Here is a 22177-nt window from a genome sequence, read left to right on the forward strand (position 1 = left end):
CAATACCCTACCAGAACAGTCACCACCATGCAAACAGGCACTTACCTGGCATATAAGAGAACAATGTTCAAGTCTTTAAACATATCTAAACCTCAAAATTCGAGCAGATCTCCATGCCACTGGCTGTTCTCACGTGGGACACTCATCTTCTGTTGGAGCTCTTTGACTTCACATAAAATCTTTTCAAATTAATCCGAGTGCCATACTCAGTGGCTTATACAGGAGATTCTCACCCAATGTGTATTTATATGAAGCAGGACAGCTCCAAACGAGAGTGAGAGATCCTACCCAGCACCAGCCAGCATCATATGTTGGTCACTTCCTGGGATGTAGAAGTCCAGTTTCTTTGTCAGTCAGGGCAGAGATTTGAACCTGGAACTTTCACACTCGCATCACGTATACCCTGTTTCTTTCTGGCCAGAAATTCTACCTCAGAGGTTTTGTAAAGCCTCACACTTTGGTTTAAGAACCCTCTCATCCAGTGAAAATTCTGCAAAATTTCATACACTTGTGTAAAAGGTATGGGAAGGCTTTTGTTGAGAGAAATTACTATCCTTTAAGAATTTCCTCTTTAGCTAGAAAATTTGAGCACTGGTGAAATACGTCAATTTTTAAAATGTGCGTTTCAATGGTATTTTTGCTGTTCTCCTCTCATTTGTGCCTCTACTGTGAAATACACGCAAGTGCTTTTTAAATTCAGACTCACTTGAACATGTGTAACTTATATTTCTTCTCTGAACCACTTTGAAATCGGCCACAAACTTCCAGAAAACAGACAAGTGTTGGTTCCATTTCACATTACCAAATGCAAAGTTACTTTAACACCCAGAGAAGAGTCATGCCAGTCAGGTACGTGCACTTGCCTCACAGCTCCTTAGACCGACTGAGGAAAAGCAACAGACTTTCTAGCAAAGCTTGAGCCTGTAAGCAACAGCAAGAAGGAAATCCCACGGAAACGAGAGCAGCACACATGCAGCGGCTTGAAGTACATGGCATGCTAGTTAAGAGCTGTGATTATTCTTCTTCAGGCTTTATCAGAGTGAATACAAGGATTTGCAAAATACTGGAAGTTTAAATGAAAATGAAAATACAAGACATGCAATCATTTTTTGTTTACTCACTATATCCAATGGAGTTTTGCTTCCAATCTAATTAAAAATGTCAATTAGAATAATTAAAGACATAAATATTCAAGTATAATGGTAATCTGCAAGAGTTTCTGGGTCTTTTGTTTTGTTTTGTGCCTCCTGTAGAATGAACTACGTTGCAAACAGTGCATGAACAGAATCATAAACCAAGACCTGATCCTCTGGGCACCCATCTCCACACTGTCCACCTATGGCTGAAATACTCCTGAAGCAATGGGACTACTGCCTGCTGTCAGACAGCCTCTGTGACTAGATCCTTCACAAGGGAGGAGGGGACAGAGGAAAATAATGAGAATGTTTAAGATCAATCTACTCAACTGACAAAATACAGATGTACAGATACAAAATACACACACTGTGGGAGACGTTGCCTAATGAAGTCAGATGGCTTTGTAAGCCTACAAATACCAACAAACTAGGGGTAGTTTCTTTTTGAAAGTCTGCTCATGCAGGCAAACATCTTGCCTTGTATAAATAAGCCTGATTATGCCCCTAAAATCCCAGAGCCCACAGCTCTTTCTGAGCTATACGGTCTAACGCAATGCCATATGCCATCGTCAAATGCCCTTTTCATTGGATTCAGTAGATTTGAGGGAGTCAGATATTCTTCACATGCTTACATTTGAACACCACACACAGAGATACACAGACAGGTGTTTAAGGCAACAGCAGAAGTCTATGACCACTTTCCAAACTGAAGGAAAAACGTCTCCTGCTATTCTGCAATGGCCTTGTTATTCTCTGTCAGAAGACAGCAGATGGAAGTGCCTTGCTTCTCCGCCCCAGGAAAATAAAAATATCAGCTAAAAAAAGAAAAAACCTGTCAGAGAGACAGAAAATAAACCTCAGAGATGCTAGGTAATACTCCTGTCCTACAAGCCAAAATGCTAGCAGGGTGCCAAAGCAAATGGTGAATTCCTGCACTCACAAAGTTCACAAGCAGCACAAGCTTTCTAGAAAACGTTTTTAGGATCAAAGTCATCTCGTTTCCAAAATATAACACCTAAGCCAAAATATATTGGCATATCTAGCATATATAGGCTCCTACCGATCGTTTAACCAGTGGATACGTATTGCATCTACGCTGACAACAAAACTTAAGTGACTGAATCAATCTACCATTATTTGAGGCATTTTAGGACCGATAGACAAAATAGGTTTATTACAGTTGTTTTCAAGCATGAAGTTCCTAGGTTCTTTTCCTTTTTTAGAGCCACTCGAGGTAATGACTTTGAGCTTCCTCCACTAATAAAGGATCTTCCACTTGGGGAAAGCTCTCATAGCCAAAGGTACGAGTCATTCACCACATGAAACACTATCACCACCATTTTCAGACAAAATACTCCCTTAAAAAAGAGGGTGTTGGTCGTGGAGATGGACAGGCATTCGCAAAGGAGAAAACCCAAAACTACTACTCCCAGGAGAAGGCCTGGGGACAAGCATCCGAGACAGATCCCTGTGTGGCAAAAGGCTTTTTAACACCTATTCCAATCACACTTGTGATTCATTTATTACTAATTACCAGTGTCCCGCTCTCAGATGGATGAATGAACAAATTCTTGTTGAAAAGAGACATCAATCATTAGTAGCAGCCACATTGGAGATTTACAGGGTCTGTGATTTCAAGTTCTCCATGGGTTAAGGAACCAAGTGCTTGAAGGCACAGCTTAACTATTTTCCAGCAGTAACAGCAGGTCTAATAAAAGGTGTTTTCTTTCTCTTCAAACCCAGCCTCTCCTTTCACGGCACAGCTAAGATGGCCTTCCGCTCCGCGAAATCTCCCTCTGCCCCTTCCCCTGACACACAGAGCTGTGAGGATCACCTTGCTGCAGGCAGGAAGATGGACATTTGCCTTTTCTTTTGGACATGGTTTTCAGTTAAATCATGCTCTCCTCCCATCCTCAAGTGAATTAGCCCATTACATTTCTATTAGCTAAAGAGTGAAATTCATTTGCTGATGGAATAAAGAGAAAAGCTGATTAAAAGCAAAAATAACCACGGATTCTTACAGTCAGAGAAGAGATTTCACTACAGGAGACAAACATTTAATTCTGTTTGCTCTAACACTGCACAGAAACCTATTTTTACCAGCACAAACTGCTTGACTGGCTCTCCACAGAGAACTTTAATGTGAAATTACAATTTAAATTTCACTCTTTTCACACTAATAAGGATTTTGTGATAACAGATAATTTCAGTGAAAAAAACCTACCATATTTTTCCTTTTTTCAAAGTAGTTGGGTGATGTGATCAGCTCTAAAATTAACAGCTAGTGATCGTGACCAACATCGGAGACTACTGAACACCAAAGAAGTCGGTCTCAATCTAAACAAACGTGAGATTATTTTTAGAAGTAGGAAAGCAGATGGGAGTTTGAGTTGCTTGCCAGCACACATGCCCACCATTCAGCCTTTATGAATGGCTCCTTACAGACAGAGGAAGAATTCAAGAATCTGCTTCCACTCTTCTCTCATTAGCAACATCACGTCTTTCACTGCAGGGCAACTACCCCAATAATGTCCCAGGCAATCTAAAGGTCCTCCAGGAAAAAAGCTTCTGTCATTTAGCTCTGTGGTTGAACACACAAACACAAATTTTATTTGTTTGGGTCACAGGATATGACCTTTTCACTCTCAATCCTTATCTCTCCTAATACCTCTCCTCTCCCCACAAAGAAATTTAGCTAAATTTTGGCGAAGGTATTGGACTCACAGTAAACACAAAAGTCAAAAAATGAAAATATATTTTCACAAATAAACCAACATTTCCTAAACTGTACTCAAATGTGTAAATATTTTGTAACACTAAGAAGCTATAGTGCTTAAAGCACAGATCAGATCCCCCAGTGAAGGAAACTCTGCTGGACACTCCACCTTCTTCTTTAGATTTTTTCTTTTATTTTTTTTTTCTTTTTCCCCAAGTGATCATTTATTTAGAAATAAGCTATTTTAGATACGTGTTATAAAAACCAGGGAGGAGAGGATAAGGAAAAATTAATCTTACAAAGTCTTTTATTAACTCGATATATGCTGGAACACTGAAATAATTCCCTAGCATTTTGCCGAAGCTCAGTATTGTGCCTGTAGAGAAATACTAGCAACCATTACTCATAAAATCAAGCTTATTGTTGCACCCACTTTGCCTTAGTTTTTATCAGAAATTAAAGCTTCATATTTTATATGTACTCTTTCCTCTAACAGTTTTATGCCATGAAGAACTGTCTTGTTCTAGGGAAAACAATTCCTAGGTATTTTCGTCTATGAGCTATCAGTAATAAACCAAAATTATTTACCAAAGGGACAAAAGAGTAAAAAAAGAGTTAACTTAGCACTGAAAAACAATGTTATTTCAGTAACCCTGCCTGAAAATCTCTTCTTCAGGATGGAAGGGATTGGAAATATTTTAGAAGGAGTATTCCGTATGTCAGAGTTCCTGTGATACAAATTAGTTGTTTGCAGTTAGCACTTTTAAGACAGACATCAATTTATCTCTGTTATTGCATGTGTGGAATCAACATAAAAAAAATCTCCCTGCCTATCTACAGACATATTTACATTGGAATCAGGGCTGCTGGGCTCCCACTGTTCCTTGAGTAAGAGCAACTAAAAATATTGTGAATCTTCTTTTCCTTTCCATTAGCACCGAAGATAAGAAAAACAATAAGAAAATGTATTTCCAAGATGCAGCAACAAAACCAGCCAAGCCCTCCTCCGACATAACCTCGCACACCTACTCTACCCACTAACCCACCAAGTCAACCTGCAGCGTTAACTGGACTCGGCAGCTGCCTCCACCATTACTGAGAAGAGCCCAGCATGGCTCGGGAGAGAGGAGGAGGCAAACAGTGTTTCCAGTTTTCTGGTTCTCTGTTGGTTTGGTTTTCAAACCTGGTAAACAGAAGGCTTGAGGACTACGATGGCATTTGATGACTTACTGTTCTCTCTGCTATGTGGAAAGGAAGGGGCCTCTAGATAAAAGTCATGCCTAGAAGCAACTAAACCTTAGTGGATGCTTCATTCAACCATGAATAGCTGGAGCAGTCAATGTACTGTGGTTAATAGCTACCAGAAATAAAGATCATGGTTCATGATGAAGTCCTTGTCATAGGGCCACCACAGAGAGCACATCAAACTGTGACCAAGCCACCAGTCAGCCTCACAAGACAGCAAGGCTCCTTTCCATCTGTGCCAGATGAATCCTTATTGCAGCCTTTACACACAGCCTGCAAATAGCCATAACTAACCATAACTCTGCCAAAACCAACTGGATTGCATTACAGGATAGCGACGTCTACAGATGACACTACTTCATCAGATGAAGCACAGGAATCAACAATTGTCTTAACACCCAGGAGTCTCATATTGGAATAAGCAAATAAACTTAGGCACGAGGATTATTTCCATTTCATGCCCATGGCACAATCACCTTTCAGCTACTCAAGACTTTGGTCCTGACTCTCTTGTCATCCTGAATCCAAGCAATGCAAAAAAATCAGTGTGCCTGTATCAGTCAGTCAGTCAGTCACTGTTATCAAATATAAAGTTATTAAATCCAGGACTTGGTAACTCCCTAGAGCTAAGGGAAAACTGCTCACATGAACAAAACCAAATCACATTCTTCTGACAGTGGGTGCAAAGATGACAAGTCCTGGTCCTACTGTTGATCGAGCACAAATGCTCTCTGGTACATGTAGCTTTTGTATTCCAGATAGAAAATGAGATGCCTGCCAACCTCTAAACACCGATGGCAAAATCCTGGTCCTGGAAACACTTTCAGGTAAGACACCCTAGTGCACAATTGTGGTCTTTTGCATGCAAAGGCTAAAATTCACAGCAGCTTTCTTTCACTGGTGTACACAGAACAGCCGTATGACTATAACTCTGCAAACGATGCTTGACCCTGGGTTTCTGTATGCCATCTCTAGTCACAAATAGGGGAAGATTGACATGGAAGAACATTGAATTTCTCTGTCCAAATATAAAGCACTTGCTGCACAGCTCCCTCTAGCCCACAACAGTTTGCACTTCACCCTCCAGTATTAAAAGAAAACCCAACACCTCTGGTACACACTGCCTTCCCAGCCCTTCCTTTTGCCTGGCAAGCCTAAGCAGCACCGGGGCTCGACAGCAGGTCGCTGCCTGCAACCGATACGTTGCCAGAAAACGCGCACAGCGACAAGCAAAAGGACCGAGAGGGGCCCTTGCTCCGCGCCTCGCGGCACGCAGGAGCAGTGATATGCAGGCTGGAAGAGAATTCCCCAGCGAAGGTGCTGTTACAGCCATCTCTGCTCACGGAAGTCACGCAGGAATGTGGTGCTAAGACTCGGGTGAGGCTGCAATACGCGTTGCTGTGGCCGGGCAAGCGTAGGCTTGTACACAGCACAGAGAAGGCTACTCTACATACACACCCAACAAATACCAAGAACATTCGCTTTTGTTCCCAATGGGCAACTGCTCCATCCCTGCGGGCAGCGTCACCAGAGATCAGCTCTAGGAAAAGGCTCTAAACAAGGAACGGGCAAATTCACTGCCCCAAGCAACAAAGGAGCAGTGACATTTTAAGTGTCCTAAATATACATCCTTGCAGGTGGGAGCTAAAAAGGCTCAACATTCCTCCTGTGATTCCGAGCCAGGGCTGCCCTGGCGTAATTCCAGGTCAAGGTTTCCCAGCGGTTGTGACCCTGCCTAGGCCATCTGTGGCACCTCTCCTGCCGTGGCAGCACCTGACAGCGCTCGGCCATGTCAGAGCAGAGCTCCTGTTCAACAATTAAGTACTTGGACTCTTCAATAAAGAAAGAAAGGACCAAACAACATAAAACACTAAACAGCACACAGTGTTCTTACTAAAGCATGAATATCTATACAATTTTCTAATTAGAGTTTTCTTTGAAAAGCAATTGAAGCCTATTTATATGTGACAGTAATTTTGGATCACCCTGTATATCGAGCAGTTCATTTAACACCCATCTTCATGACACTTATTTTTGCAAGTGATGAACTTCCACAAATGCATACTATACATCTCTCAAATCCATCTTTTGGCTAAAAATTTTTGGCTTCTTGTGAGATGCAATTTCTAATTGTTCAGGTCCATTAAAAACCAACAATAACAACAACAAAAAAAGTTACATTGCATACAAGGTTAATCTTGATTGTGGTAACTTTATCAATGCTGCTATTGTTTCAACCAGAGCAAAAGGCACTGCAGGTATGCCGCTGACAAAAACTATTTACTCTCTCAGTTTGCAAGTCAGAAAACGTGCCAGCTAAACAGGGTACATACACTGCCATGCACTGGGAACTATCCCTTACTACTGGTACGTACACATACACTGGGAGTATTTTGATCACAGTTCAAAATAATTTCAGCGTACATGAACTCCACTCAAAACCAACACTTAAGCACCAGCTTGTTGAACAAGGACTGGATTATCAAGATTAACATGTTTTCAAGATACACTTGGTTGCATATATTTGAGTTTACTGCACCATATTGCAGGTTCTCACTGATCCGTGAATATCCAAGGAACTCAAATTGGAACCAGGAGGGTAGTTCAGATTACTATAAGCACTATATGCACATGGACATATATATCAGCAGATAAGAGACTTCCGAAACTGTCTGAGCACTCACCAGTTCCAAACACTGCCGGTGACCATATGCAGCAGCGTAATGCACAGTGTTGTACCCCTCTTTGTCTTGGATGGACGGATTGGCATCGTTCTGTAGAAGGAACTCTAGACACCTGTGGACAATTCACTAGTGTAAACGTGAGGTTACAATATTTAACAGACACATCCCACACTGCAGCTAGGAGTGGCACTGAAAACTGGCAGTTAATTCTGTATTTCTAGCAGCACCTCAAATCACTTTTCACCAATAGCTCCCCACATTCATCTTTTTTCTAAACAGAAAACCCACCTTTGAAGATCATCTTCATAAAAACCAATCTTCAACCTAACTTTTGTGGCTACTCTAGATTACAAAATGATTTTCTATTACAAAGCTTGAAAGAAAACTACAAGACTCTGTACCATGCTGTAAACAGCCTAGAACTGCTACTACTCATGTAAAAACTCATACATCAAACCACTGACCTCCAAATATTCGCTACGCCAAGTCGAAAAATAAAAACCGAGCTCATTTCCTGGCGTGTACGTACGTAAATATCTTTTCTTCTTTGTTGGCTTTTTTTTTAAATCGTGTTTTTCAAAGGATCCCTTATGCTTTTTATAGCTCCTGCCACTTTTTCTTATACCATCAAGAAATCATTATTTTGTTATTAGTACTTTCTTCCATAGTTTGTAATTTGTAGTGAAGGTAAGGCTGTCATATGAAAAAGGGGATTTTTAAAACACCAAAAAAAAAAATCATTAAGCAGCTAGACGAAAATGTCAATTCAAGTAAACGCATTGAGGAAGCCAGAGGTTACTTCTTTTGCAACATACATACTCAGTGCAAAGCATTAAAATAAGACTATAGAATTATTAAATTACTGAAGCAGTACATTTTCAATGAAGAAAGAGCAACAAGCACAGAAACAGAAATATTAGGGAATATGTGCACAGAGAAGAGCATAGAGCTTTTTTTCTTTAGGTTAGTCCTCACTAAAGCCAAGCACTGTGTTCGCAGAGCAAAGAATGAGCAAAAGCAGAGTGTGAAACTGCAGCCCAAAGCAGTGGCATTCTCCAGAAATAAGGGCTAACTGCTTTATTGACACCAAACTTACAATGCAGCTTCTTTCTCCTTCATCTCACTGGCTCTTTCAAGTTCTTCAGCATTTTCATGGGAGTTACCTAAAATACTCTTTCTTCTCAGCAGAGAGGACAGAAAAATGTAACTTATTTTCAAAATGTCATACCAGTAATATTGACATAGTCTGCCACCCATTCCCAATCTCGTCTTCAAGGAGTTGACCTCCTCCAGCCAACAGTAAGAATTTTACAAGTTAAATGAGTGTACTCCATAATAAGTTTTGCAAGCTACGGAGACAACTACAACATGGTAGTTTGTTGTCCTGCAAGTTAATGCCAGAAAACAAAAATCCAGAAAATTCTAGTTTCTATCAGAAACAGTTTGATAATCACTTTCTAGAATCCTTCCATTTCTCCTACAGCAACATTGTGCGTTTTGTTTCCTTTCACAGAATCACAGAATGTCAGGGATTGGAAGGGACCTCAGAGGATCATCTAAGTCCAATCCACCTGCCGGAGCAGGACCACCTAGATCAGATCACACAAGAACTCGTCCAGGCGAGTTTTGAACATCTCCAGAGAAGAAGGCTCCACAACCTCTCTGGGCAGCCTGTTCCAGTGTTCTGTTACCCTTACTGGGAAGTTCTTCCTCATGTTTAATCAGAACTTCCTGTGTTCCAGCTTACATCCATTTCCCCTTGTCCTATTATTGGACGCCACTGAGAAGAGCCTGGCTCCATCCTCATGACAGTCACCCTTTACATATTTATAAACATTCATGAGGTCCCCCCTCAGTCTCCTCTTCTCTAAGCTAAAGGGACCCAGCTCCCTCAGCCTTTCCTCATAAGGGAGACACTCCACTCCATCATCTTTGTGGCCCTGCACTGGACTCTCTCAAGCAGTTCCTTGTCCTTCTTGAACTGAGGGGCCCAGAACTGGACACAATTTCAGAGAGGAACTCAGGATTACCACAGCTTGCTTCTTCCTACAATAACCTGCTAGTTCTTCTCTAGCATTTAAGATTTGGAGAAACTTTAATCACTGATACTACGTTGGTCTATCTTGAATCTGCGTTAGCTGGGTGACTGACTCTCCTTGCTTTCTGTGAAATATCTTGGCAATGCTGTGTGGATCTCCCGGTCCGACTCTTTAGCTTCTTCAAAGAGCTCAGCATGTCTTCATATTCCTGCACACCTGGATCATTTTTGACCCCTCTGCTTCCCAGCTGGATGAATGGCAGACAGAAGACTATGATTTGTGATCTTACAATCATGAGCTTGTGATTATGATCTTTCTTGGCCACCGAGGCTAACACAGGATACGCTCCCAATTTGCTGTCATCATGATTAGTAGCTTGAAAGGTTTGTAGGACAGTTTGATAATTTCAATCCCAATATAACATGCGAATTCCAGACTGGATCCTGCACAACGCAGAACATTCTTTACAATCTTTCTTTAATATGTCATTTCCCATTTCTAATATCAAGATTTGACATTCGTCCTGTGAGTGGCAGCGATAATGGATTGTTCTACAAACCCAGGGTCTGTCCGATGTCCACTGACTCAGAGAAAACTCAATTATTAATAAGATAACTTCCCTGAATATTAACATGGTAAGCTCATAGACAGTACTTGTGCTGTGCTGAAGTCCTGCCTGCGTCTGCTTTCAGTTAAGTACAAATCAGTGAGATCCCAAAATAAGATTCCCTGAACAGAGTAAGTGATGATCTGGAGAAACAGTATATACTCAGAAACTGCAATCGTCTATTTAATGGAAATGCTGCTGTGATTTCCATTGCAGGAAAGGGTACTTTCTGATGACCATAAGCAACAACAGTTACCAGAACAGCTGAAACAGTAGGGCAACCTCGCTGCACCAAGACTTCTCCTTGCTCGTTAACTGCCCACATTCAAAGTTAAATAATTATGAATGTTCTTTGCACTGAGATTGCCTGACCTTGGGAGTTGTTTTGCCATTCAGCAGGAACAAAAACAGGCTGACCTATAAAATCACGGACTGCAAATAGCACTTCATCTATGTAACACGGCTTCTTCCAGAACATCTCAAACTGGAAATTTAATGAGAAGACAGCATCACCACATCAGAATCAATTTTGGTTTGGACTATGAGGGCAAAAAAAGGCCACATATTCCTGCTAATGATCAGGATGTGACTAAAGATTATTTTTTTTTAATTAATGATAGAAGTAGATACATCCTGAAGTTAACCAATAGCTTGTTTAAATGCAGGAACTTCACCTACGAAGAGCCAAAAGCTGAAAAACACACACCAAATCACTGTTCTCAACACCCCGAGTAACACCTCACCCTGGCAAGACAGAATTAGAAACAGCCAGTGGTGAGATCCTTTCTACGAGCATACTCTGATTGTAACGCCAAGCACAGACCTTTGAAGGTCCTGCTGCCGCCTTCCCAGCACTGTTCAGGTTTGAGGGGGACAGAGAAGACATTTTTATTATCAGTATTTTCACAGCAAATGATGAAGCAGTTACTCAGGCTCTGGTATGGCATCCAAACCTCTATCATAAAGTTAAGCCAAAGTTTTCCTGCAGTGGCTCTGAGGTGGTATTCTGCTGGGAATAAGCCAGGCGTATTTTTACCAGATCTCACTATACAAGAAACCAAAAAAGCAGTTCCTTAGTATGTAAAGGAATGAGACAGAGAAACATGAGATGATCTAAAATAAAGGTCGCTAACAGTTTTCAGAGAGAACAAACAGGATAATTGAGGCTTTTTAATACAGTATGCTATAAGGAAGAGATTGCCAAATTATGCAACTATCTGGGAATTGGAAATTGCAGTCACTAACCACAGGATTTCTAAGTTTCACAGCTGTTTTCCCCCTTTCTCACAAGAGCAGCACTGCATTCCACCAGAGGATATTCACCAGGCCTCTCTCTTTTTAAAAGTCTCTAAAAAGCAACCTGTTTGGAGAGGGCAAGCATTTTTATCAGCTCTGACAGCAGAGAGAGACTGATGGGTAGATTTATCCCATCTTTTCCAGAAAGTCTGTCAGAACGGCCAGATGTCTGTCACTGCAGCCCATCTAGGAAAACCTCTCCTTCTGCCGCCTTTTGTTCCACCCCTTCTGATGGACCGACAAAACAGATGCAACAAATTCTCTGCGCTTACTCTTGTGAGGAAACCACACAGAGGAAAGCAGAAGACAAAATGTTGTGAAAATGGTTCAGTAGGACAGGGTGGCTGCAAAACTGTGCATTACATCAAAGGTAAACCATAGAGCTGAAACGCCACATCATCTGGGGATTTGGCTTATAGTCAGAGCAACTCAGTGTGGAGTTATGCGTACATCGGAGAGAAATTCCTTTGCTAGCGGGTTCGTTCTTTTGGCTCAAATGACACAGCATCACGAAGAGAATAGAATGACACTAATTTTGCTAAAGACTCTAAACAAGGAATACAAAGAGGCTTTCTTACTTTCGGTCCATGTCGGAAGCAGCAGCATAGTGCAAAGGGGTGCGTCCCCAGTCATCTGTTTCATTAATATTGGCTCCTGTTGTCACCAGTGTCTCAATACAGTGGAAATGACAATTCGCAGCTGCATAGTGCAAAGGTGTCCTGGAATGTAAGTGACAATTTGTTACCTCATCTTTCAACATGCACCACCGAGGATAACGACAAATCTTAATTGCTGCATTCCTACAGATTTCCAGCAGTCAGTGTCGGTGCCTTATGTTCCTGTGATGAAATGCAAAGTTATGCAGATTTAACAAAATACTGTGTTACTAGGAAGTTTTGGTGCTCCTACAAAGCCTAGTAAGATACAGATTCTCAATGTGTGTCTTGCCAACAACCCACTCTCAGTGACAGCCTCTGCTGTTGCTCTGCATACTCACTACTTCCTTCTAGTTGGGAGGCAGAGCAAAGCACGGTGTCCCTCACAGCATCTTACTTAGCAGGCATGGCAACACTCATAGCAACACTTCATATGCGGAAAAAATATCTCTAGGAAGCACATCAAATAACAGCAATCCTCCCATCATAACCCAGGTGCTGTCTGGGGCACATAAGAACAAGAATTTAGACAGTAAGAGAAGCAATAAGGAAGAAAAATAAACCTGAGATATTTTTAAAACTGAAAACTCAAGAGCGTGGGATGGCTTTTGTCTTTAATGAAGTCTGCACGTGTCTGTCTGGCATATAACTGCAGCAGCAAGAGTTCTGCAGGGAAGGCCAAACTCCTACTTTATTCTACTGTCATTTTTCATAGAACATATGATTTCCAGACAGAGGCGGTCTTTCTTCCTTGCCTGCTAGATTCCTTCTCTTTCTTTTTGAAACAAGCTTCATAATTTACGTACCTTCCACATTTGTCCTTCTTATTAAAATCTGCTCCGCTGCTTTGCAAGAGTTTTATACATTCAACATTACTGGAAAAAGATGTAAAGAAAACAAAACATGAACAAAACAGAAGTTTACATCTGTGCTGCCCCCTGGTCCTCAAAAGGAAAACGTTACTCTAACAATTTTCGGGTTATTTATCATGCAAAACCAGGGTACAGCCAACTACAATGTGAAATTCAATCAAACAGAAAATGAAGCTTTAAAAAACTATTTCCTTTTTTTTTCTAGAAAATCTCAAACTTCTCTTCTGCAGAATCAAAGGAAAAAAAAAATTTCCAAAGAGAACATAGTAAATGCAATCCAAATTCAGTGTGTTTGGAGATTTTCAATGGGAGCTCTACCCCAACGCTTCACTACTGAACTAGTATTTCCTAAGAGAACTTTAAAAGTTGTTGCTAGCTTATAAAATGCCAGCCTAATAATGAAGAGGTGACATTTAACGAAATCCACCCCCGTTCAGCAAAGCATTTTGCTCAAATCCTGTTTACTTAGTGAGATTTAATCACAGGAGTTACTTTTAGGTTTATTCTCATATGATTTCTTGACTATTGATAGACTTAAGCACATCTCTAAGTGCTATGTTGAATAAGAGGACGTTGCTATTTAAAATGATTGTCTTATCAATATTGCATTTACATAAGTGGATGAGTTGGGCTCCATTGCTTTGTATCTGTTGAAAGAATTCACCACGTCATAGCTGCTTCTCCATCTTGTTTACAGCCAGGTGATTTTTAACAGAAAATAAAACAGCTGAATTCTCTCATCTTTAGTAATTTGAGCAAATAAATGTATGACTCCAAGACAAATAATGATGTAAAGAAGCACAGCACTTTCCAAGACTCCTTGTCTTTCAGCGGGGCAATAAATCACATCTGTTCACAACCAGATGAGCAGGCCTTGGAAGTACGTTCTTTTCCTAGTACCCATGCGACTCCCATTAATGTAACGAGAGTAACAGGCATGTGTCAGGAAAAAAAACTACTGCCTTTTGCATAGCTCCAGCTCCAGGAAAAAAAAGAGACTGGATGCTGGCGTATGTTCATCCCTACTCTAAACTGCTATTGCATAAAATAGCTACAGAACATTCACCACAACATACTAAAAATAAAAACACTTCTTAGAGATGGCAATTGCAGTAAACCACTGGAAAAATATGGTTTATTTTCATAAGCAACTTTTGCTTCTTATGAAGCCTCTCCTTCTCTTTAGGGCTTCCAGGTTGTTTTTATTATTCTGTTGGGTTGCAGCCTTATCAAGGAGGTAGCATTTGAACTGTACTACTGTAATCTCCATCCAAGCAACAGTCATGCCTCCTCTACTAATATGAGGCAAGTATCAAGAAGAATAAGAATAATGAAAACACGATTTGGATCAATTTTATTAGTGTTTTGTAATAACAAAAACTTCGCGATATACATTTTGGTCCACTGAGAAGAACAAACAACTTCCAGAAAGAGTGCCAAGTATTCGCTGTGGATGACCATTTCTGCTTGCTATAAGCACAGAGAATCCACGCGGGGTTCTAGCCAGGGCTCTGTTTCAGCTCTTTTCTGAGCCATTAAGTCCTCAACAGAAGAGTCAAAACTCAATGCTTGCCAAACATTTTGTCCTTCTGCTAGGTTAACTTCACAGCACTCCACTGACAATTACTTGGAAATATTTAAACTAACTGGATGCTATATTTACAAGTTAAATTGACGTATTTCAGTTTTCATTTGTTTCCATTTCTGGCCTCCCAGCACTTATCAGGAATGCATCACCCTGAGAGACTAACTGTCTTTTGACTTTCTAATTTGGAGGCAGAGCAGTATGGTTGTTTTGGAGTTGTTTTTTTGCTGGTGTTTTGGTTTGTTGGTTTTTCTGTTAGAAACTTTTAAACTTGCACCTGAAAAATGGAAAAGAGGGAGATGAGCTGCATTTGGACTTCAGGGTTCCAATCTGATGGGCACTGTTGCATAATTGCATTTTTGGACAAGGACACAGTCCAAATGCGGGGGCCAGGAATAAGCCCCCTGCCAGCAGCTCCTGGAGTCCCCGCTCCTTCTCCTCCCTCGTTTTGCCCTAGCAACTGATGATTTCCTGCTGACTGCTGGCCCTCAGCAACCATTATGGCAGCAGAAAGACCTGGGCGAATATGCAGTAACTCCACTAAAAGCTGAAGCAGTCTTCACAGGGGCATGAAAAAAAGAATTTTACCCTGTGCCTGAAACCCATGCTTCAAATCACAACCCAGCTCTCTACCGTAGAGAGAATGAGACCATCTCCTTTACTTTGCAAGCAACTCCTACATGAGGGCAGCAGCAAAAGACAGCCTCAAGTGATCCAAACTTAACATCAGACCACTTGGCTTCCCTTGCACCACGATGAATTCCTCTGTGGATGGCACAGTCAACTTGACTGGCACCAAACATGTAACGAAGCCACGAAATAACTTACAACAGTCACAGCTACTCACCCTCCTGCAGCGGCAGCGTGGAGGCACGTTCTTCCAAAACTATCAGGGGTGTCTATTTCAAAGCCTGCAGACAGCACGTGCTCATTACTAAACAAGGACACTATGCTATACTTTTGTCCTAGTTAAACCACAAGAAACATTGCAGAGACAGAAAAATCAGTTAGTTGGAAAAAAACAGAACGCAAGCAACTACAGTCAGAAAGAGGTTGTCACGGGAACGGCGAGCGGCTGCTTCAGTTTGGCAGCTCTATAAAAAGAGCTGCAAAGTCGACGAGCATCTATTTCCGCATCCAGCTCTGTGCCACATCCCTATTTAAAACCATGTGACAGGCATTTATGAGGCAGATACTTATCAAGAGGACTGAGACAGCAGGACGTGAAGACAGAAAACATGAAGAAATGAGGAAAAACCACAGAGTCAGCCTGAACATGAAATGGGACCGTTTTTATCGTGTTTGGTTTTCAGGTTGGCAAGAGGCTTCCAGGAGCACGTGGGGATATTCACCAAGATGCACAAGGCCAAAGATATAACCCTGGCAGTCTTAACTCTGGTCACTCAGAGCTGCTTCTCTTCCTTCCTGATCTAGTGGTCAAGGCCAGAGAGTGCCAAGGTTTAATGTAATGGTATATGTAATTGCCATTTTTCACACTTTTTCTATATCCTACAGGACTAAAGTTTAGGGGAAAAATAGTTGTAGGAGACTCTACGTGTTAAGTAATGAAGCAATTTTCTAGAAGAAGCACATGATTTGCCTTGTGATTTTTTTAATTCATGGGAACTCTTGCCTGGAAAAAAAGAATTTGGGATTTGACACCTGATTACTGCCTCTTTTTAAATGGTTACATCAGCAAACTCCTGCTTCTTCTGCTTTGGGCTCTGGTGAGGACTCTGAGACGGCTCTCTCGACACTACACTTTCACTCATTTCCCCTCTTGTGCCACAGAGATTTGGGCAGCCTAACTCCTTTACTCTGTACGGATTCAGAAACATTCTTTAGCTGTATTTAAAATACATCATCATCAGTGAGATGTAAATACCTGCACCAGTGCAGGCCCCAAGGAGATAATTTCCTGAATTACTCCTTTGCGGGGAGAAAAACCCAAAACAAAACGGTATCTCACACTCCTACAGTTTGGTAAAAGGGTCCTAAATTTCCTCCCTGCTCTTGGTGAACTCTCTGAACCTGCCAGGAGGAAAGAGCTTTGGGCATGGACAATACAGGATGCAAGGAAGTACCAGCATGCCGTTAGGAAAGCCTGGCACGTTCCCGTACGCTCCACCACGCAGCCGAACACAGCAGCACAGGAAGTCTTTCATTTGAACAATCCACGACAAGGAGTACAAAGGGGCCGCAGGCAGCAGAGACACACACTACTCCAGCTCCACAGGCACCGCGGGATCGACTTACCCGATGACAACAACTTCCTGCAGCAGTCTGAGTGAGCGTTCAGCGCTGCTAAGTGTAAAGGGAACATGTTGTGGATCCCACACCTGAAAGGCACAGCAGCCTCGTTACGTGTGAAAACACAGGTCGCATGCAGACTCTACACATCAAAAGCTCCTTCCACAAAGGCAGCAGGTTTTATCCTTTTCGAGGAAGGTTCTTCCTGCTATGTTATTTTTATCTGTATTTCCTTACCAGCCTTCTCAGGAGTTAAAAATATTCTGATACAGCAACATCTTGGCATTACGCTTTGAACAGAATGTGGCAGGAAGGTTTCTAAAAATTCCAGGCGAAAGCCAAGGTGAGGGAGGAAGCGAGAGACCAGATATTGCTTGGAGACAATTTCCCAGCGTGGGATGCACAAATTTCTGCATCAGCTACACACACCACAACTGCCATTTGGAGGTAAAAGTGAATGCTGATATCTTCTCAATATTATTTCCGAAACCCATTTTTCCTACAGTTAACCTCCTTTAGATAACTCTCATGTGGGTTTTCAAAGCCTCCCCTTCCTCCCTCTCTCTAGGGGCTGGGGTAGTTAATGACTCTTCTTCACACTTTCCTTCAAGCTGCTGTGACACACAGAGTTTTCTTCCCACATCCTAAGAACTAAACATCTTAATTTTCCTATTTGCTCCAGCTACTCTGCTCACACTTCTCTTCACTTTCCCCCTCCTCCTTTAACACATGACCCTCTTTTCAATCACACCATAAACTTCCCAGAGCAGACACACGGGATAAAACAAAAGGTAGGCACCTATCATTAGGCTAAATTTGTATCCGACAACCACGTAGTTTTTAAACACGGTGAGCACTCAGCAGCTTTTCTTAGTATCAGCAAATCATTCCACTTCAGCCCCTAAGCATCCTGCTGTTTACTGTCTAGAAGACTTTTGGGTTTGGACATTTAACCTGGCTGCTGTCATTTGGCATTGTTTTGTGAAAAGCACATTGTTATTCTAGAAATATCATCTTCCCAGCAGTCTGCCAAGCGCACATAAGCATGGAGTCTCTGAAACCAACTATCTCGACAAGATTAGCATCTACTGTCTGCTTCAGCAGATACATTTTCAAAAAACGACAAACTCTCGAACAATAGCAGATGGATTCATATCTGCCCGTCGTTTCTGCAAGACAATTGGTGGATGGGAAAGTATGATCACCTCAGATACAGACTCAAACACAAAGGAACTAGTCTTTCTGCAAGTCTTATCATAAATCATAATTACTTATGAAGCCTTAGACAAAAATGAATGTGGGTGTTTAGAAAGACATCTTGCTCTCTCCAACATTTTATACATACATGTATTTAACTAATATTAACTAATAACTAATCAAAATTTAACTAATTTTGGTTTGTTTTGAAAACACTCTTTCCAGAATCCACAGGCCCATCCTTCCTCTGTCTTCACATTATTTATGTCCTCTTTGCTGCTTCACTACATTAAGAAGTGAGTTGTGGTACTGCACAAATTTTAATTTTACTAGTGTCAGCATCTACATCTTAGAGTAAATCTATTAAAAGACGATATGACAGCCTATTCTTTGAAGGACACAGCACAAGTTCCACCAAGCTGCTGCATCTGTATAAATAAGCTGCATTTTTTAGCTGTGGATTCATTTATTTAAGCTAACATTGGATATTGTGTATTGCTGTGCTTCTTCCTACACCCATTTCCCTCTCTCTCCTCCACCACTTAGTTATCTAAAGCAACATTTTTCTTCTTTTAGGTCAAGATTTCCACCCAGTACATGTTTTGGCTGGTTTCCATGGAAATACACTATCTGCACATCTGCTAACCAGTGTCACACTTCTATAGCACTGTTCACGCTGGTTCCTCCCATCACTTACACACTACCCCCTTTAAATGCAGTTGCCTCTAAGACTGACTGAGCTGTCTGCAGTTGTTGCTAACAACGCTGCAGAATTTTCTTTTCAAAGCCAGTTCAGGGAGCTCAGCCAGAGTTATTTACGTGCAGCACATATGAAAGCCCATTCCCAGCGTTTCAATGCTCCTTGTTTAGGACAGACAGTAGCACCGTTTGGATCCACCCGGTATGTCTGAGCCAACTTCCTATTTCACTTATTTCTGCTGCTAGGAAAAAGTACTTTATTCGATCCATTTTCCAGTCACCCAAGTGTGAAATAGAAATTTCTAACTGGATAACCTTGATTCCAAGAGTGAGCTATCCCATGGCATCTCACTTTCCGTTTAAACCTCAAGACAAGACAGAGACTTACTGTACCAGAAAAAGAGCTAGGAAAAATACACATCTATTTAGATACCAAGATCTTCATGCTGCCTATGTTAATAAAATCTAGTGATGTTAGCTGAAGTCTGTGGAATTACATTATCCTTGTCAAGCGAAGATCTGTTCCACTGTCCAAGTTTGCATGGTGACAGACGTACTCGATAAAAGAACATGGGCAAATGCGCCATTTTCTTAAACATCATCAAGAAAACAGAATACTGAGACCTGCAAGTTATCGTCAGGATAGAAACCAGCTCATTCGCATCTGAAAGCAGATTCTCCTAACTAGGTAAGTTAAGAGAAGTCACTAATTTCCATGGTAGGTTCTAGGTAGAACACTCTTAAATCGTATTTTGGAGACGTGTGGAGGTAATTGCTGAAAACCTACATTCCTGAGATCAGATATTGCTATTAAACACCTGGTACAGATATCCCTCATGGCATTGCATTACTCTGGTCTTACACCTCTCTGTTTACCTTCAGGTTTGCTATTTTCTCTTGACATTTTAACCTTCACACTTCAGAACCTGAGGAGTAACTGTGTTTCCATGATCATTAGAAACAGCTCCACCTCAGCTACCTACTTGGCAGTGTCAGCTCCGCTGGTTATGAGGGTGTTAATCAAAAGCTCATGTCCGTATCTTGCAGCCACGTGCAGAGGGGTGTTACCATCCTTATCAACACAGTCGATTTCCCCTCCTGCAAAAGACATTTTCATACAGCTCAACACTGAAAGATTAAGCACGAACCAGTGACCACAAACGTTATTTCTCTCTAGCGAATACAGCATAACCAGTCCAGCCACAGACACACTAAATTTCAGAGACCAAGAGCCAGCACACAGGAGGCTGTCAGCTGCCAGTCACTCCTATTGAACGTGGTCTGGCAGCAGCATTTTCACCTCCCTCTTCAACTGCAGCAGTGGGAAAAAACAGTGGGAAATAGGTGAACAGGATGACATGCAGGGGTCAAGTAGGATTCAGACTTGCTGCTCACCTAAAGGTACAAATGGATGCCTTGAATTAAACTAACAAAATGAAGTGCTGAAACTATGCCCTCAGTCATAAAGGCATTGCCACTCAGCCTTACCTGTAAGACAACAATGTTAAATAGAGCTCGTTCAAGAGGCCAGCAGGAACACACTGCAAACAGGCGTGTGGTGTGCCTTCTCCATGTCTTACCAAAGAGGAACCAAACAGTGCTTAAGTAGAACTTTTCCTGTTGCAATTTAAGCCTGTCATCTCATGTTTTATCCTCATAAGCAGGAAAAATAGATTCCTTCTTTCTTCTCTGCTGTGGCTTTTGATCCATGCAAAGATTGCTATCAAGTCCTTGTTTTCTTTTCGGACCAAGGAACTGTAATTTTTTCAGTCTCTCCTTGTAAGTCAGGTTTGCTGCACTTCAGCTATTCTCGTCCTTCCCTCTCCAGTTGGCCCACATCCTTCTGGAAGTAAAATGTCAAAAGCCAGAAACGGTACTACAGCTGACATCTCCCAATGCTGAGCTGAGCAAAAGGATTAATTCACGCCTGCTGGCTATGCTCCTATCTATACACTCCTCTACAGTGTACAGCACCATGCACATTGTTAATCTTTTTTTTTTTTTTAAAGCACCATGACACTGTTGACTTGTGGTCAACAAACTTCTGGTCCTCTACAAGCCCCAGGTCCTTTCTTGAGGAATCACCACCCACCTGCTGTTGCCATTCTGAACTTGTCCAACTGATACTCCTGCCTGTGTGGGGGATCCTTCCTTTGCTTCACTCGCGTTATAACTTCTGTCTCCAATTTTACAGGATCATTTTCTGTTCTGACTCTATCTTCTGCCAAACTAACAATCTCTCCCAACTTCATGTTTTCTCCAAATGTTAAAAACACATTTTCTATTCCACTATCCAAGTTGTTAATGAAAATACTGGACAGTTCCAGACCCAGGAGGGAAACCGAAAACTCCCTCACTACACCCTCCTTTTCAACAACAATCCATTTATTACTAATCTCTGAGCGCAGTTTTTCAACTAGTTATGCACCAACATTGTAATACTTTAGTCCTCCACTAGTTTGCTATGAGGATACTTTATGAAAGCATGTAAAAAGTCTTGCTAACATCAGGATATGGTAAAATTTACTGCATGTCGACTATTCACAAGAGATAACAGGCCATAAGAGCAACAAGAAAACTCCTAGCAAAGCACTATACAGCATTTTGTAACGGTAAATAAAGGTAAGTGAAATGCTGAACAGGTTCCCTGGCGTGCTGCCTCCATCAAGTAGAGGTCTCCACAAACATTACCTGCCCAGAGGACTGTGCTGTGTTCACAAAGCCTATTACCCTGCTGTAGAAGAGAATTTTGATGTTTCAGCATCTTTTAGTCTTGAGAAATCTATGCTAGATATTGCTCATTCCTCCCTAGGTGTTTACAAACGGTTTATTCTTTCGTTCATTTCAGAATTTTGGGCTGATCTATGCAAGATTCTCCAGCTTTTTATTTTTCCCCATTTTTAAAGACAAGTATCGCATTTGCAAGTTTTCCAATTTTAAGGTAATCCATTCTTCCTCTCCAAGTCGCTACAGACGGCAGCCAGAAATTGAGACATCTTTAGCCAACTCATTAAGTACTGCAGAAAGAAACTCCATTTCTTTAAATCATTGACATTTCTCTCTTCCACAATATCCCATGGCAATGAGGCATAAAGTCATTCACAATCAGATCTGTGTACAATACTAAAATTAGAGGGGCAGTAAACGAAGAAAGAAAGAAGTGAAACTTGAAGAAGAGTAGAGAGGCGTGAAGGA

General features: G+C 41.4%; 1 protein-coding gene across 1 annotated transcript in view; it reads right to left on the reverse strand.

Moving 5' to 3' along the window:
* ANKRD44 (ankyrin repeat domain 44) overlaps window positions 1-22177 on the reverse strand; it is a 75955-nt gene that overhangs the window by 25116 nt on the left and 28662 nt on the right. The window contains exons 10-16 of the mRNA XM_086615565.1: window positions 19966-20080; window positions 17093-17175; window positions 15684-15801; window positions 13186-13254; window positions 12302-12442; window positions 8878-8961; window positions 7782-7893 (exon numbers count right to left, since the gene is read on the reverse strand). Of these exons, the coding sequence (XP_086471691.1) occupies window positions 7782-7893; window positions 8878-8961; window positions 12302-12442; window positions 13186-13254; window positions 15684-15801; window positions 17093-17175; window positions 19966-20080 (722 nt within the window). The remainder of the gene's footprint in view (window positions 1-7781; window positions 7894-8877; window positions 8962-12301; window positions 12443-13185; window positions 13255-15683; window positions 15802-17092; window positions 17176-19965; window positions 20081-22177) is intronic.

The sequence above is a fragment of the Tauraco erythrolophus genome, chromosome 8, assembly GCF_009769465.1.
Source record: "Tauraco erythrolophus isolate bTauEry1 chromosome 8, bTauEry1.pri, whole genome shotgun sequence".
Taxonomy (NCBI): domain Eukaryota; kingdom Metazoa; phylum Chordata; class Aves; order Musophagiformes; family Musophagidae; genus Tauraco; species Tauraco erythrolophus.